Source organism: Somniosus microcephalus, chromosome 17 (genome assembly GCF_052327205.1).
Source record: "Somniosus microcephalus isolate GS21.2 chromosome 17, FLI_Smic_1.0, whole genome shotgun sequence".
NCBI lineage: Eukaryota > Metazoa > Chordata > Chondrichthyes > Squaliformes > Somniosidae > Somniosus > Somniosus microcephalus.
In genome coordinates this window covers 34,744,100-34,762,177 of record NC_141003.1, presented here as the reverse complement: position 1 = coordinate 34,762,177, position 18,078 = coordinate 34,744,100, and the positions used below count along the sequence as shown (strand labels likewise).

Genomic DNA, 18,078 nt, shown 5'->3' with positions numbered 1-18,078 from the left:
ATACTATGTTTGTAAAAGGTTAATATTTAATAGTTACAGAAGTTAGTTCAAATGTATGTTAGTTATACAATTAGTCTATTCTACTGTTGTAAATATGTTTATATCTTGTGTAATATCGAATGTGTAGTACTCAGTTTATGTACAAAACATACTTTGTCTTTGTTTACAGTTTCACAAATTTGTTCAAGTAAAAGCTTCAAAACAGCAACCGCTTCAGAAGAATTATTTTGAATAGAATGTTTAACTTGCTGGATAACTAGATAGGAGCACGTCTAGCGCGGCCAGTACACTGGCTGTACAGTATTGCACACAGTGTCCATAATAAAACAGTGGAACTGGAGGCAATAATACATTGCAAGGAACCAGACATAGTAGGGTTACAGAAGAATCATGATTGGGAATTAAAATGGCAGGGTATATTTAGAAAAGATAGAAGGGAAAAAGGGGAGGTGGAGTTGTTGTATTTGTTAGAGATATCATAATCGCCGTAGAAAAAAGTGACACAGCTATCAGTAAGACAGAAATAGAATCCATGTGGTTAGAGATAAAAGATATTAAAGGATCAATCACACTAGTAGGGGTAGTCTACTGACCAACTAATAGTGGAAGGGAGGTGGAGGAAGAAATATGCAAACAAATTAGGGAAATGAGTAAAATACATAGAATAATAATCATGAGGGATTTCGAATATCCTTAAATTAATTGGCCAGAAGAGGTAGGTAAAGGGGATAAGGGAATGTGTGCAGGACTCCTTTCCAACCCAATATGTAAGAAGCCCAACAAGGGAGGATTCGCTACTGGATCTAATAATGGGGAATGAAACAGAGCAGATAAGAGATGTAAAATTAGGGGAACATCCAGGCAATAGTGACCATTATATAATGTGCTTTAAGATAATAATTAAAAGGACATAAGCCTGAGGAAGACCAGGGTAATAGACTGGAGAAAAGCCAGTTTTGAGGGGTTGAGAATAGAATTTTGGAAAATAAAATTGACAACAATATTGGCAAACAATGATGTAGAACAGCAATGGGAAACATTTAAAACGTTGTTCAACAGAGTCCAGGAAAAATATATTCCGATAAAAAAACAAGAACAAGTTAAACACTAATGAGACAACGTGGGTGAATAAAGATGATATACCTATCAATTCATCCAATGAAAAGCAACGAGTTAAGAAAGTAACTATAGGTTTTTATTGGCTAAATAACAGAGCCCACCCTCGTGGGTGATCGGATACAACAAGGAGGAATGCCAGCCAGTCGACTACCTTTATACCTGGGCAGGTAGGTGGAGTCATGGGCGGAGTCAGCAGTGGTCAGCCCAGGTATAGCAGCGTGACAAGAGGCGACCTCGTATAGTGATACAACAGTGTGAACAGTGATAACCATAGAGTAACGATATAACAGTGATAACTATAGTGTAACGATAGTGAACGATAAAAGTGGTTTACCACAAAAGACATATGGGAAAAATTGAGGGTATGAAAAGAGGCATAAAAGAAGTACATGGACAGCAGGGGAGAGCACGACAAGGAATAATACAAAGATTAGGAGAGAAGTCAAAAAACAATTAGGAAGGCAAAGGGGAACTATGAAATTAAATTATCAAGGAACATAAAACAAAATAGTAAAAATATTCTACAGGCACATAAATTAAAAAAAAGAAAAGTTGGGATGGGCATAGGATGGATAGGATAAAATCACAGGCAGCGATAGCAAAATGGCAGAAATATTAAATAATTACTTTGCTTCAGTATTTACCAGAGAGACAGTTCAGGTGGACATAACATCAGAAGATGATAGAAATGATATAACTACATTTAAAATAAAAAGAGGAGAAATAGTAAATAAACTAATCAAACTCAAAGAGGATAAAACCCCTGGTCTGGACAGATTACATCCACACATTTTAAAAGAATCTAGGGAAGAGATAGTAGAGACACTAGTACACATATTCAATAATTCATTAGAAAAAGGGTAATACCCATATTTAAGAAGGGAGGTAGAACATGCCCAGGGAACTATAGACCAGTCAGCTTAACATCGCTGGCAGGAAAAATAATGGAATCCCTACTAAAGGAGAAAATAGAAAAACATCTAGAAACCAAAAATATAATAATAAATAGTCAGCATAGATTTCAAAAGGAAAGGTCTTGCTTGACCAACCTCATTGAATTCTTTGAAGAGGTAACAGAGAGAGTAGACAAGGATAATGCAGTAGATGCAAGTTACCTAGATTTCCAAAAGGCCTTCGAGAAGGTGCCCCATAATAGACCAATGAATAAGGTCAGAGTATGCAGAGTCCGGGGAGAAGTAGCAGAATGGATAGCTAGCTGGCTTCAAGACAGGAAGTAGAGAGTGGGGTAAAGGGTAGCTATTCAGAGTGGTAGAAGTTGGTAAGTAGGGTCCCACAACGATCAGTGCTGGGACCAATGTTGTTCTCAATTCATATTAACGATTTAGACTTTGGAATCATGAACACAATTTCTAAATTGGCGGATGATGCCAAATTCAGTAGAATGGTCAATACTGAGGAGGATGGCAACAAATTACAAGACATTAATAAACTTGCAGAATGGGCATATCATTGGCAAATGAATTTCAACACAGATAATTGTGAGGTAGAATGTTTTGGTAAGAAAAATAAGGAGGTCACATATTACTTGGAAAATAAGAATCTAAATGGGGTAGAGGAACAAAGGGATCTCAGAGTACAAATACACAAATTACTAAAAGTAGAAATGCAGGTTAATAAGGCCATTAAAAAAGCAAACCAAGCACTAGGGTTTATTTCTAGAGGGATAGATTTGAAAAGTAGAGATGTTGGCTACGGGTTTTCCTACCTCGGCGGGTCCGTGGCGGGTGAGATCGGTGGCGGGTTGCGGCCTCGCTGCTGGCTCCATCCCGGCCTCTGACATGACTTTCCCCTAATTGGGCTTGTTAAGCCCGCCCAGCGAGTTTCCCGGCCAACTGAAGGAAGCGGGTCTGACGACATCATTTGATGACGCGTCATCAGCTGGTTTCTTTAAAGGGACCATGCGCAAATTTACTTTGACATTTGTGTTGTCAGTGTTCTATAGCATTGCGGTGCTGCAAACACTGACAAGCACTGCACAGAGGTGCATGGCTGCACTTAGGCTCTCCTATAACTCCCTCCATATGCTTATGGAGGGAGTTACAGCACGCAGGGAGGTTCCCTTCCCTTCCAGTTAGCGGAAGAGACCTCCTGAGGAGACCAATGCAGCCTGGCTGCACATTGCACAGGAGGGCACAAGCAGGGATGTTGTCAGGAGGACCAAGCTGCAGTGGCACAAACCTTTTAATGATCTCAGTAGATCACGAAACGCTACTGCAAAGCCACACTCAACCTCATCCTGCTGTGCCACTCTTCACATCCCCATCACTCTGCCTTCCCTACCCTACTCCTGCACATCCTCACTCACACCAACTTACCTTATAAATCCACCCATCCCTCTATATCTACATTATCACTTCCCCATCTCACTAGCACCCCTCACACTCACCCTCATCCTAGTCCAATCATACCAACTAACAACACACAAGGGTAGGCACGTGTGTGTTTTAGCCAATGTTCATGTGAAGTTTCTGTTAATGTGCTGTCAAACATTGAAATCTTTATTTTCAACTCTTTGCGTTCTTGGACAGATTTGTATGCACCTTTGGAAGTGGCTTAGTGAGTTGCAGTGAATGGTGAGACATAACGGTAGCCCCCCGCAATGCTGATGAGCGTGAAAGGAATGGCTTGGGCATTTTAGTGATGCTTTATGGTGATGGTGTGGTGCCAACCTGGCACATCATGTGGCAGCCAGGGTGTGCAGCATCAAGTGAAGTAAATCTGGCCATGGCAAGGCCATCCCTGGTGTCCCGGGCAGCAATGTGGTCGGGTGCTGATGCCCTCAGTCCTCTGCAGCATCAGGTGATTGCGGAGAAGGTTGGTGTGGTTGTTGGTGTTGCTGGTGTGCCTGGTGATGCTGGTGTTGCGGCTGATCATGGTCAGCTTCTGAAGACCAAGGTGAGAGAGTATAAAGTGCACCCATGCTGATGGAATAGATGGCAGGTGAAGTAGACATGACAGAAGTGATCTGTCAATGGTGGGAGAGGTAATGAGGTCAGGCTGGATGGAGACCTGTGTAAAGACTTGCAGCGTTCTGAATCTGCAGTGGAAATGCAATTAAGAGAAGCTAGTGGTTAAGGGAACATGTCTCAATCAGCTGGGAGCTTTGACTTGACATTTGAAGCTGTCAACTCATCAGCTGATTCAATGTCAAGTAACCTCCTGCCTCAATTTTACAGACAAGGTCTAGGCACAGCAGGAATCCAGTGGGCAACCTGTCAAATCCAAAAAGCTGGGGGAAAAAGCATTGTTAAGTGGCTGTAAACAAACCACTAATGATTTGAATTGGTTCCCCTGCCGCTGCCTGTCGGGTCTGCTCAGTGCTGGCTATTCAACCATGGGAGGCAGTGCAGCCAAGATCAGGGCTTCACACTGTACTCAGAGCCCGTCCTTTCTCTTGCAGGTCAAGTTGGCCCATAACAGGAGGCAGCAGCAACGGACCGGGGGAGGCCGGCCTCACCTTCAAGACCTCAATGATCTGGAGCAGCGAGCCCAGCGCATTATGGCAGGCCAGATGATTGGTCCTGTCGCCACTGGAGATGCCGACCCCGTTCTGGACAGCAATGGTAAGGTCATCACCTTTTTGACCTCTCTCCTTCCACTTGTGCCTCACACCAGCATCCTTTGCCACTATCGAACCAATACAGTGCATTGCAGCACTCATGCCTCCCTCGCTGCCGCCCTGTCCTCACACTAAAGCAACACTTGTACCTCCCTGCTTTCAGATGCTGAATCGCCAGGTGAGGATGCGGGTCCTCAAGCTGCCACTGTGAGTGATTCTGAAGGCGAGGAGGAAGAGGAAGCCGGACCATTAGTGCCATCCTCAGCCGAGGCAGCCCATGGCCATAATGGGGACACGTCTTCCCTGGAGGGGAGCAGGGGGGAAGGGTCTGAGGAGGGTGAAGCTCCGGGGCCCAGCGGGCTGCAGCAATGCGGGGGGCGGGTAGGGAAGCTCGGCGGCCTTCTCCCCGGAGGGAGAGTCTGGCCTCCAGTCCTGCTACAGTGAGCGCAGAAGAGGTGCGGCTCCTCGCTGAAATGGGCACCGAGGCGGAGCAGAGGCACACTGAGCTCATGGCTGCAGTGGCAAGGATGCCCGAATCCATTGAGTCACTGGCAAGGAGTGTCCAGGACTTCGGTGCAGCACAGGCAAGGAGTCTGCAGGACTTCGGTGCAGCACTGGGAAGGAGTCTGCAGGACTTCGGTGCAGCACAGGCGGCTTCCACGCAAGTGCTTAGTGGTGCAATGCAGTCAGTGGCTGGTCTGATGCAGACGCAGATTGAGGCCACATGAGCACTGACTGCTGCCACCCTCGCTGGATCGGGCATGAATTGCCGGAGCCCTCGCAGCGCCACAGCAGGCCAGCAGTCTGTGCTTCAGCAGATTGCTCCGCATGCTGCAGTGCTGCCCCGTGGGAGTGCCAGTGTGTCGTCTGACCAGGGAGTGGCTGTCCTCTGTCAGGATGGCAGCATTCCTGCTGCCAACACTGTCACTTCTCCACTGCAGCTGCCACCATAGGACAGACTGCTGCCGCCCATGCAGAGTTGGAGCAGTCAGCAGCCGGGCCCTCCAGGCCCAGAGCTGGTCCAGGCCGTCCCTCAAGGGCATCTGCCAACTCAGTTTCTGACACTCAGCAGCCTTCCCCCAGCCTTGCTGCAGCCACTGGGGTCCCATTGCGGAGGAGCTGCAGGGTGGGAAGGGGCCAATCTCGCAAGCGAAGCAGATCACCCTCGAAGGGCAAAAAGTAGGTGTGGCAAAATGCTGTTAATTTTTTTAGTGAAGGTCGAGGATCGTGGTCATTTCTTGTTAACTTTTTTGTTCATTGTCTCCAGGTTGTGAGAGCCAGTTTTGTGACTGACTGCTTTTTTGGGGGTTTCTCTCTATTACTTTGTCATGCGGGAAGGGCACACAGTTTGTTAAATAAAGAAGTGTCTTTATTCAGATTGTGCATGTTTGCTCTTTGAACTATTTGTTGCCTTGACCGGCTCGGGGTTGCGGAACGGTTCCATTCATGTTCTTTCAATGGCACAAGCCATTCCCTCAGAAGGGGCCTAGAACCGACTTGCAATAAGCTGCTGACGGACGGCCCTTGCACTTTGTGCCTCCCTCCCATCTTGGTGCTCCTCCTCCTCCTCCTCCTCCTCCTCCTCCTCTGCTGGTGCTCCAATGTCTGGTGGCAGTGGCTGAGTCCTGAGGATTGCCAGGTTATGCAGCATGCAGCACACTACAACGAAATGGGAGACTCGCTCAGGTGAGTACTGAAGGGCTCCCTGGAATGCTCCAGACAGCGGAACCGTTGCTTTAGCACGCCGATTGTGTGCTCAATGATGTTCCTGGTCACTTGATGGCTCTCATTGTATCGTTCTTCAGCAGAGGTGCTGGGCGCACGGAGCGGGGTCATCAGCCAGGTGCACAGAGGATAGCCCTTGTCCCAGAGAAGCCAGCCTCCTGGGTGAGCCGGGGCTTCGAAAAGGTCTGCCACAGAAGTCTGGCTCAGGATGAAGGTGTCATGGCTGCTGCCTGGAAAGCGAGCATTGACAGCTAGTATCAGCTGTCTGTGGTCACACACCAACTGGATGTTCAACGAATGGAACCCCTTCTGGATGCGGTAATCCTCGGCATTCTCTTGCGGCGCCCGCAAAGCCATATGCGTGCAGTCAATGGTGCCCTGGACCATGGGGAAGCCCGCTATTCTTGCAAATCCCATTGCGCGCTCTTGCTGCTTGTCCAGGGTCATGGGGAAGGAAATGTACTGACGTCTACTTTTAAAGAGGGCATTCGTGACTTGGCAGATGCAATGCACCGCGAACTGGGAGACATTGGCAATGTCCCCAGTAGCGGATTGGAAGGAGCCGGTGGCATAGAAGTTGAGAGCCACTGTCACCTTCACTGACACCGACAGAGACATCCTGCTCCTCAGTTGAGGCTGCAGAGCTGGCTGAAGCAGGTGGCAGAGCTCAGTGACCACCTCCCTGCTGAATCGAAGCCTCCGCAAACACTGCTCCTCAGGCATGTTGAGGTATGAGAACTGTTGGCGGAATACCCTGGGAGGGTAAGGCCTCCTGTGCCGATGCCTGTTGGCCCTCCTCCGTCTGGCCATGATTGGCACTCTCTCTCGGCGTCTCTGAGCCTTCTCAATGCAATGGAAAAACCCAACGTTTCCACCCATTGCAGCCCCCATAGTATGTGGCCACTCAAGGTTATGCCAGTGAAAAATCAAACCAACTACAAAGTTCTGGGCCGAAGCCAGAAGTACCTCTGCGAGCGCTGACTCAATGCAGAAAGCTCTCTCCCTTTGTCTCTCTGCAAATCTCTCTCTCTCTCTCACAGAAGGAGTGGTCCAAAAATGGCGACCACAAAGAAGCCAGGAAGAGACCCCTTTAAATAGTGCCCCCCCAGCCCCACAGTAACTGGGAATCATTCCAGTCAACCAGTCACTGGGAGCGCCAGGCGGAAAGGAGGGGGGCACCACTGAAGTTCCGGTTCAGGGTGCCCCAAGGGCGTTGCACCATGAAAGGACGTCAGGATCGGCGCGCGCAGCTGAGCGGGCATTGCGGTTTTGCGCCGACGCTAAATGTCTGCTCAATTTCGCCAGAGGCACAGGTCTCGCCGCGCCCGGGCGCTAGCCGCATTGCGCCCCACTTATCGCCCTCTTAAGGCGCTAACAACTGAATTTCTCCCCCAGTATAACTCCTGAGGCACAGAATCTGAGCTAGCTTCATTAAAGTGGTTGAGTTTGCAACCATTTCCCTCTGAAAGGATTGGGCTAAATATCTACAAGGGGTGAAATAATGGACTTCCACTGTCTGGGAGTTGTTGAAAAAAATTAACTTGTGTCACTGGTCTTGCTACTGGATATCGAAAGAAGCCCTCACTCACCTGGTGTGGAGCCAATAGTGGACCCGGTTGTAGGTATTTTCACTGTTGTAGTGATTCCTTCTGAAGAACAAGAAATATCATCAAAACCACTTCAATACAACTTAAATTCATATAGTATTCCTGCAGATTTCCACCATAAGACTATTTAATTACACTTTCTGCACAAGTGATGTTGAAAACACTAATTGCAGATTCAGATGTCTTTAAATTTTCAAGCATTTCCACCTTAAAGCAAGGGTCTACAAGACTGAACTAATGGACTGACATTGTCTGAAAGCTGAATTTGAGAAAAGCACACTGGTGTGAACAGACTTGCTGGTGTACATTGAAAGCAGACATCACTTACCTGTTGTAGAAGTGTCAACAATAATAGGTGTGGTTGTTGTCCCTTTTGTTGTAGTCGTCACTTGTGAACAAAAACAAAAAACATTCAAAACCTCTTAACTCTAATATCAAATCCTGCAGTATTGAGAATTTCGCCATTAGGCTATTTTATTGATACTAAGGCACAAATGATGAGGAAATTGTTAATTACAGCTACTAACTAGATATATTAACTCCTTTGACTGCTTGATGTAAAAAGTCTGCTTTGATTTAACGTATGGGAGACATTATTAACTCGTACGTAAGTTTCTCATTTACCAGAAGCCGTGTTTGTACTGCTGCTGGTTGTTGTGGTCGCTGGTGTTCCTATCTCGCAGCAAACTCGAATTTTGTAGTCATAACAAAACTTGGACTCCTCCAAAGCACTTTCCGAGACTCTACAGATGAGCCCTGTGTCTTTGTCGCACGTCACATTGTCTGGTGACTCACTTATTGGCCTCTCAGGTTCACCAACAAACTGACACTGAATGTTAATAATGTCATCAAAAGGGGAAGAACAGTATTTATTGCTTCGGTGGTCTAGTAATTCAGAATCGCCCGGGCTGTCTATAGAAGGTGTGTGTTCATTAAACCAGGGGGACCATTTGCCATGGCAGACAACCTCTGTAACAGAAAAGGAGGAGAACATATTAGACCCTCATGATCCAACCAATAATAGGAAACATAAATATGAGAGCAGCAAGGCAGCAGTTGCAGAGTGTTTCAAAAGAAGTCTTTCATACTACTGGACCAAAACAGTAATAGTCACAATATTAGCAACCACAACATGTCAAGGGAACAACATTTGTCAATATTTGCCAATGATGCTATTGGAATTTAGAAGTATGCAGCCCACGAGCATCAGCATGACGTACAAATTCTATATTTTATTAGCAGGTCGAAAAAATATCGTAAAAAATTTGAGTGTGAGAATAAGTGGAGACTAAATGAGACAGAGGTGGGCAGAAGAGAGGAATTTTACAGTTGCAACTGTTCAAACCTAACTGTTTTATTCTTTGCCTGGGACAAGCTGTCAGGGGAGAGGTTTACACAAAACTGCTTCTGTAATTCTTGTGAAAGTGCCATTGCTTGCAGATTGAGATGTTCTGAACTTCTCAAGTAATTCCATCCCAAAGGAATGGGCTACAGGTCTACAGGACTGAACTGATGGGCTGGCATTTTCTTCGCCAAAGTTGAAAAAAGCACACTTGTGTCAAAGGACTTGCTAGTCTATAATGAAAGAAACCATCACTTACCAGTTGTTGAACTGGCAGTAGACACAGTTGTGGTTGTTGTCCCTTTTGTTGTAGTCGTAACTTCTGAAGAAAAAAAATATTTTAAAACCGCTGCATTCCGACTGCAAATCCAGCAGTGTTAATAGAGTTTGACCACTAGGTTATTTTATTGAGAAACGGGCATAAAGAATGAGGAAATTATTGACTACAGCTACTAACTAGGTCTCCTTACTTCAAATACTAAAGTGCAAACATAAACACGAGACTGAAAAAGCAGCATTTGCATAATTGGTTGTGTTTCAAAAGAACTCTTTCAAGTTACTGGACAATAGAAAACAGGGAATAATATTAACAGCCACAACGTGTCAGCGAGCATCCTTTGACAAGATTTAATAATGATTGGATTGGAATTGGAAAGTATGCAGAGTATCCCTAGCAACATGAATTGTAAATTGTACATTTCATTCAAAAGACAATAAAATATTACAAAAAAGTTAAGTAAGCGTTAGTGAGTAATCAGAGACTCCACTGTCAGGGAACTGAGGAGAGGCGGCACAAACGTGGACACAGCATTTCTCCTCCGCACAGCCTCTGAACTAGGTTTATCGATATAGTGTAGTTGTCAACTATTTCTCTCTGGAAGGAATGGGCTAAATATCTACAAGGGGTGAAGTGATGGACTTCCACTGTCTGGGAGTTGTTGAAACAAGATAACTTGTGTCACTGGTCTTGCTACTAGATATGGAAAGAAGCCCTCACTCACCCGGTGTGGGGCCAGTAGTGGACCCGGTTGTAGTTGCTTTCACTGTTGTAGTGACTCCTTCTGCAGAACAGGAAACTTCATCAAATTCAATACATTACATTTTAAAATCCTATATTATTTCTGTAAAGTTCCTCCATAAGACTATTTAACTACACTTTCTGCACAAATGCTGTTGAAAAAACTAATTGCAGATTCAGATGTCTAAGTTTTCAACCATTTTCCAACAAAAGCAAGACTGAATTAATGGACTGACATTGCCTGAAAGCTGAATTTGAGAAAAGCACACTGGTGTGAACAGACCTGCTGGTTTATATCGAAAGCAGTCATCACTTACCTGTTGTAGAAGTGTCAACAATAATAGGTGTGGTTGTTGTCCCTTTTGTTGTAGTCGTCACTTCAAAACAAAAATAAAAACATTCAAAATTACTACACACAAATATGAAATCCTGCAGTATTGAGAGTTTCACCAGTTGGGTATTTTATTGATGCTAAAGTGCAAAGAATGAGGGAAATGTTTCACTACAGCTACTAACTATATCAACTTTTTTCTCCTTTGTCAAGTAATAAAAAACAAATATAAACATGAAAATGGCGAGACAATATTTGCATAATTGTTAGTGTTTTCAAAGAACTGTTTCAAGTTACTGGACAATAGAAAAAAGGAAGAATATTAACAACCACAACATGTCAAGGTGATCATCCTTTGACAATATTTGATAATGATTCTATTGGAATTTGAAAGTATGCTGAATACCACCATCAACATGAAATTATACATTTCATTCAAAAGTCAGGAAATTATTGCCAAAAATCTGAGTAAATGTTGGTGAGGAAGCAGAGACTAAGAGAGACAGAGGCGGCACAAACATAGACACAACATTTCCCCTCAGCGCAGCCACTGATCTAGGTTAATCAATATAGTGAAGTTTTCAACTATTTCCCTCTAAATGGAATGAGCTAAATATCTACAAGGAGTGAAGTAATGGACTTCCACTGTCTGGGAGCTGTTGAAACAAGTTAACTTGTGTCACTGGTCTTAGTACTGGATATCGAAAGAAGCCCTCACTCACCCGGTGTGGAGCCAATAGTGGACCCGGTTGTAGTTGTTTTCACTGTTGTAGTGATTCCTTCTGAAGAACAAGAAATATCATCAAAACCACTTCAATACAACTTAAATTCATATAGTATTCCTGTAGATTTCCAACATAAGACTATTTAATTACACTTTCTGCACAAGTGATGTTGAAAACACTAATTGCAGATTCAGATGTCTTAAAATTTTCAAGCATTTCCACCCTAAAGCAAGGGTCTACAAGACTGAACTAATGGACTGACATTGTCTGAAAGCTGAATTTGAGAAAAGCACACTGGTGTGAACAGACTTGCTGGTGTACATTGAAAGCAGGCATCACTTACCTGTTGTAGAAGTTTCAACAATAATAGGTGTGGTTGTTGTCCCTTTTGTTGTAGTCGTCACTTGTGAACAAAACAAAAAAAAATTCAAAACCTCTTACCTCTAATTTCAAATCCTGCAATATTGAGAATTTCGCCGTTAGTCTATTTTATTGATACTAAGGCACAAATGATGAGGAAATTGTTAATTACAGCTACTAAGTAGATATATTAACTCCTTTGACTGCTTGATGTAAAAAGTCAGCTTTGATTTAACGTATGGGAGACATTATTAACTCGTACGTAAGTTTCTCATTTACCAGAAGCCGTGTTTGTACTGCTGCTGGTTGTTGTGGTCGCTGGTGTTCCTATCTCGCAGCAAACTCGAATTTTGTAGTCATAACAAAACTTGGACTCCTCCAAAGCACTTTCCGAGACTCTACAGATGAGCCCTGTGTCTTTGTCGCACGTCACATTGTCTGGTGACTCACTTATTGGCCTCTCAGGTTCACCAACAAACTGACACTGAATGTTAATAATGTCATCAAAAGGGGAAGAACAGTATTTATTGCTTCGGTGGTCTAGTAATTCAGAATCGCCCGGGCTGTCTATAGAAGGTGTGTGTTCATTAAACCAGGGGGACCATTTGCCATGGCAGACAACCTCTGTAACAGAAAAGGAGGAGAACATATTAGACCCTCATGATCCAACCAATAATAGGAAACATAAATATGAGAGCAGCAAGGCAGCAGTTGCAGAGTGTTTCAAAAGAAGTCTTTCATACTACTGGACCAAAACAGTAATAGTCACAATATTAGCAACCACAACATGTCAAGGGAACAACATTTGTCAATATTTGCCAATGATGCTATTGGAATTTAGAAGTATGCAGCCCACGAGCATCAGCATGACGTACAAATTCTATATTTTATTAGCAGGTCGAAAAAATATCGTAAAAAATTTGAGTGTGAGAATAAGTGGAGACTAAATGAGACAGAGGTGGGCAGAAGAGAGGAATTTTACAGTTGCAACTGTTCAAACCTAACTGTTTTATTCTTTGCCTGGGACAAGCTGTCAGGGGAGAGGTTTACACAAAACTGCTTCTGTAATTCTTGTGAAAGTGCCATTGCTTGCAGATTGAGATGTTCTGAACTTCTCAAGTAATTCCATCCCAAAGGAATGGGCTACAGGTCTACAGGACTGAACTGATGGGCTGGCATTTTCTTCGCCAAAGTTGAAAAAAGCACACTTGTGTCAAAGGACTTGCTAGTCTATAATGAAAGAAACCATCACTTACCAGTTGTTGAACTGGCAGTAGACACAGTTGTGGTTGTTGTCCCTTTTGTTGTAGTCGTAACTTCTGAAGAAAAAAAATATTTTAAAACCGCTGCATTCCGACTGCAAATCCAGCAGTGTTAATAGAGTTTGACCACTAGGTTATTTTATTGAGAAACGGGCGTAAAGAATGAGGAAATTATTGACTACAGCTACTAACTAGGTCTCCTTACTTCAAATACTAAAGTGCAAACATAAACACGAGACTGAAAAAGCAGCATTTGCATAATTGGTTGTGTTTCAAAAGAACTCTTTCAAGTTACTGGACAATAGAAAACAGGGAATAATATTAACAGCCACAACGTGTCAGCGAGCATCCTTTGACAAGATTTAATAATGATTGGATTGGAATTGGAAAGTATGCAGAGTATCCCTAGCAACATGAATTGTAAATTGTACATTTCATTCAAAAGACAATAAAATATTACAAAAAAGTTAAGTAAGCGTTAGTGAGTAATCAGAGACTCCACTGTCAGGGAACTGAGGAGAGGCGGCACAAACGTGGACACAGCATTTCTCCTCCGCACAGCCTCTGAACTAGGTTTATCGATATAGTGTAGTTGTCAACTATTTCTCTCTGGAAGGAATGGGCTAAATATCTACAAGGGGTGAAGTGATGGACTTCCACTGTCTGGGAGTTGTTGAAACAAGATAACTTGTGTCACTGGTCTTGCTACTAGATATGGAAAGAAGCCCTCACTCACCCGGTGTGGGGCCAGTAGTGGACCCGGTTGTAGTTGCTTTCACTGTTGTAGTGACTCCTTCTGCAGAACAGGAAACTTCATCAAATTCAATACATTACATTTTAAAATCCTATATTATTTCTGTAAAGTTCCTCCATAAGACTATTTAACTACACTTTCTGCACAAATGCTGTTGAAAAAACTAATTGCAGATTCAGATGTCTAAGTTTTCAACCATTTTCCAACAAAAGCAAGACTGAATTAATGGACTGACATTGCCTGAAAGCTGAATTTGAGAAAAGCACACTGGTGTGAACAGACCTGCTGGTTTATATCGAAAGCAGTCATCACTTACCTGTTGTAGAAGTGTCAACAATAATAGGTGTGGTTGTTGTCCCTTTTGTTGTAGTCGTCACTTCAAAACAAAAATAAAAACATTCAAAATTACTACACACAAATATGAAATCCTGCAGTATTGAGAGTTTCACCAGTTGGGTATTTTATTGATGCTAAAGTGCAAAGAATGAGGGAAATGTTTCACTACAGCTACTAACTATCAACTTTTTTCTCCTTTGTCAAGTAATAAAAAACAAATATAAACATGAAAATGGCGAGACAATATTTGCATAATTCCAACATAAGACTATTTAATTACACTTTCTGCACAAGTGATGTTGAAAACACTAATTGCAGATTCAGATGTCTTAAAATTTTCAAGCATTTCCACCCTAAAGCAAGGGTCTACAAGACTGAACTAATGGACTGACATTGTCTGAAAGCTGAATTTGAGAAAAGCACACTGGTGTGAACAGACTTGCTGGTGTACATTGAAAGCAGGCATCACTTACCTGTTGTAGAAGTTTCAACAATAATAGGTGTGGTTGTTGTCCCTTTTGTTGTAGTCGTCACTTGTGAACAAAACAAAAAAAAATTCAAAACCTCTTACCTCTAATTTCAAATCCTGCAATATTGAGAATTTCGCCGTTAGTCTATTTTATTGATACTAAGGCACAAATGATGAGGAAATTGTTAATTACAGCTACTAAGTAGATATATTAACTCCTTTGACTGCTTGATGTAAAAAGTCAGCTTTGATTTAACGTATGGGAGACATTATTAACTCGTACGTAAGTTTCTCATTTACCAGAAGCCGTGTTTGTACTGCCGCTGGTTGTTGTGGTCGCTGGTGTTCCTATCTCGCAGCAAACTCGAATTTTGTAGTCATAACAAAACTTGGACTCCTCCAAAGCACTTTCCGAGACTCTACAGATGAGCCCTGTGTCTTTGTCGCACGTCACATTGTCTGGTGACTCACTTATTGGCCTCTCAGGTTCACCAACAAACTGACACTGAATGTTAATAATGTCATCAAAAGGGGAAGAACAGTATTTATTGCTTCGGTGGTCTAGTAATTCAGAATCGCCCGGGCTGTCTATAGAAGGTGTGTGTTCATTAAACCAGGGGGACCATTTGCCATGGCAGACAACCTCTGTAACAGAAAAGGAGGAGAACATATTAGACCCTCATGATCCAACCAATAATAGGAAACATAAATATGAGAGCAGCAAGGCAGCAGTTGCAGAGTGTTTCAAAAGAAGTCTTTCATACTACTGGACCAAAACAGTAATAGTCACAATATTAGCAACCACAACATGTCAAGGGAACAACATTTGTCAATATTTGCCAATGATGCTATTGGAATTTAGAAGTATGCAGCCCACGAGCATCAGCATGACGTACAAATTCTATATGAGCAGGTCGAAAAAATATCGTAAAAAATTTGAGTGTGAGAATAAGTGGAGACTAAATGAGACAGAGGTGGGCAGAAGAGAGGAATTTTACAGTTGCAACTGTTCAAACCTAACTGTTTTATTCTTTGCCTGGGACAAGCTGTCAGGGGAGAGGTTTACACAAAACTGCTTCTGTAATTCTTGTGAAAGTGCCATTGCTTGCAGATTGAGATGTTCTGAACTTCTCAAGTAATTCCATCCCAAAGGAATGGGCTACAGGTCTACAGGACTGAACTGATGGGCTGGCATTTTCTTCGCCAAAGTTGAAAAAAGCACACTTGTGTCAAAGGACTTGCTAGTCTATAATGAAAGAAACCATCACTTACCAGTTGTTGAACTGGCAGTAGACACAGTTGTGGTTGTTGTCCCTTTTGTTGTAGTCGTAACTTCTGAAGAAAAAAAATATTTTAAAACCGCTGCATTCCGACTGCAAATCCAGCAGTGTTAATAGAGTTTGACCACTAGGTTATTTTATTGAGAAACGGGCATAAAGAATGAGGAAATTATTGACTACAGCTACTAACTAGGTCTCCTTACTTCAAATACTAAAGTGCAAACATAAACACGAGACTGAAAAAGCAGCATTTGCATAATTGGTTGTGTTTCAAAAGAACTCTTTCAAGTTATTGGACAATAGAAAACAGGGAATAATATTAACAGCCACAACGTGTCAGCGAGCATCCTTTGACAAGATTTAATAATGATTGGATTGGAATTGGAAAGTATGCAGAGTATCCCTAGCAACATGAATTGTAAATTGTACATTTCATTCAAAAGACAATAAAATATTACAAAAAAGTTAAGTAAGCGTTAGTGAGTAATCAGAGACTCCACTGTTAGGGAACTGAGGAGAGGCGGCACAAACGTGGACACAGCATTTCTCCTCCGCACAGCCTCTGAACTAGGTTTATCGATATAGTGTAGTTGTCAACTATTTCTCTCTGGAAGGAATGGGCTAAATATCTACAAGGGGTGAAGTGATGGACTTCCACTGTCTGGGAGTTGTTGAAACAAGATAACTTGTGTCACTGGTCTTGCTACTAGATATGGAAAGAAGCCCTCACTCACCCGGTGTGGGGCCAGTAGTGGACCCGGTTGTAGTTGCTTTCACTGTTGTAGTGACTCCTTCTGCAGAACAGGAAACTTCATCAAATTCAATACATTACATTTTAAAATCCTATATTATTTCTGTAAAGTTCCTCCATAAGACTATTTAACTATACTTTCTGCACAAATGCTGTTGAAAAAACTAATTGCAGATTCAGATGTCTAAGTTTTCAACCATTTTCCAACAAAAGCAAGACTGAATTAATGGACTGACATTGCCCTTTGTTGTCCCTTTTGTTGTAGTCGTCACTTCAAAACAAAAATAAAAACATTCAAAATTACTACACACAAATATGAAATCCTGCAGTATTGAGAGTTTCACCAGTTGGGTATTTTATTGATGCTAAAGTGCAAAGAATGAGGGAAATGTTTCACTACAGCTACTAACTATATCAACTTTTTTCTCCTTTGTCAAGTAATAAAAAACAAATATAAACATGAAAATGGCGAGACAATATTTGCATAATTCCAACATAAGACTATTTAATTACACTTTCTGCACAAGTGATGTTGAAAACACTAATTGCAGATTCAGATGTCTTAAAATTTTCAAGCATTTCCACCCTAAAGCAAGGGTCTACAAGACTGAACTAATGGACTGACATTGTCTGAAAGCTGAATTTGAGAAAAGCACACTGGTGTGAACAGACTTGCTGGTGTACATTGAAAGCAGGCATCACTTACCTGTTGTAGAAGTTTCAACAATAATAGGTGTGGTTGTTGTCCCTTTTGTTGTAGTCGTCACTTGTGAACAAAACAAAACAAAATTCAAAACCTCTTACCTCTAATTTCAAATCCTGCAATATTGAGAATTTCGCCGTTAGTCTATTTTATTGATACTAAGGCACAAATGATGAGGAAATTGTTAATTACAGCTACTAAGTAGATATATTAACTCCTTTGACTGCTTGATGTAAAAAGTCAGCTTTGATTTAACGTATGGGAGACATTATTAACTCGTACGTAAGTTTCTCATTTACCAGAAGCCGTGTTTGTACTGCTGCTGGTTGTTGTGGTCGCTGGTGTTCCTATCTCGCAGCAAACTCGAATTTTGTAGTCATAACAAAACTTGGACTCCTCCAAAGCACTTTCCGAGACTCTACAGATGAGCCCTGTGTCTTTGTCGCACGTCACATTGTCTGGTGACTCACTTATTGGCCTCTCAGGTTCACCAACAAACTGACACTGAATGTTAATAATGTCATCAAAAGGGGAAGAACAGTATTTATTGCTTCGGTGGTCTAGTAATTCAGAATCGCCCGGGCTGTCTATAGAAGGTGTGTGTTCATTAAACCAGGGGGACCATTTGCCATGGCAGACAACCTCTGTAACAGAAAAGGAGGAGAACATATTAGACCCTCATGATCCAACCAATAATAGGAAACATAAATATGAGA

General features: G+C 42.5%; 1 protein-coding gene across 1 annotated transcript in view; it reads right to left on the bottom strand.

The window, feature by feature from the left end:
- LOC147105630 (mucin-5AC-like) overlaps nt 1-18,078 on the bottom strand; it is a 144,492-nt gene that overhangs the window by 29,957 nt on the left and 96,457 nt on the right. Inside the window, exons 53-68 of the mRNA XM_086010930.1 lie at nt 17,662-18,039; nt 17,366-17,425; nt 15,901-15,963; nt 14,929-15,306; nt 14,633-14,692; nt 14,140-14,199; nt 13,064-13,126; nt 12,087-12,464; nt 11,791-11,850; nt 11,445-11,504; nt 10,709-10,768; nt 9,633-9,695; nt 8,656-9,033; nt 8,360-8,419; nt 8,167-8,194; nt 8,014-8,102 (exon numbers count right to left, since the gene is read on the bottom strand). Of these exons, the coding sequence (XP_085867056.1) occupies nt 8,014-8,102; nt 8,167-8,194; nt 8,360-8,419; nt 8,656-9,033; nt 9,633-9,695; nt 10,709-10,768; nt 11,445-11,504; nt 11,791-11,850; nt 12,087-12,464; nt 13,064-13,126; nt 14,140-14,199; nt 14,633-14,692; nt 14,929-15,306; nt 15,901-15,963; nt 17,366-17,425; nt 17,662-18,039 (2,238 nt within the window). The remainder of the gene's footprint in view (nt 1-8,013; nt 8,103-8,166; nt 8,195-8,359; nt 8,420-8,655; nt 9,034-9,632; nt 9,696-10,708; nt 10,769-11,444; nt 11,505-11,790; nt 11,851-12,086; nt 12,465-13,063; nt 13,127-14,139; nt 14,200-14,632; nt 14,693-14,928; nt 15,307-15,900; nt 15,964-17,365; nt 17,426-17,661; nt 18,040-18,078) is intronic.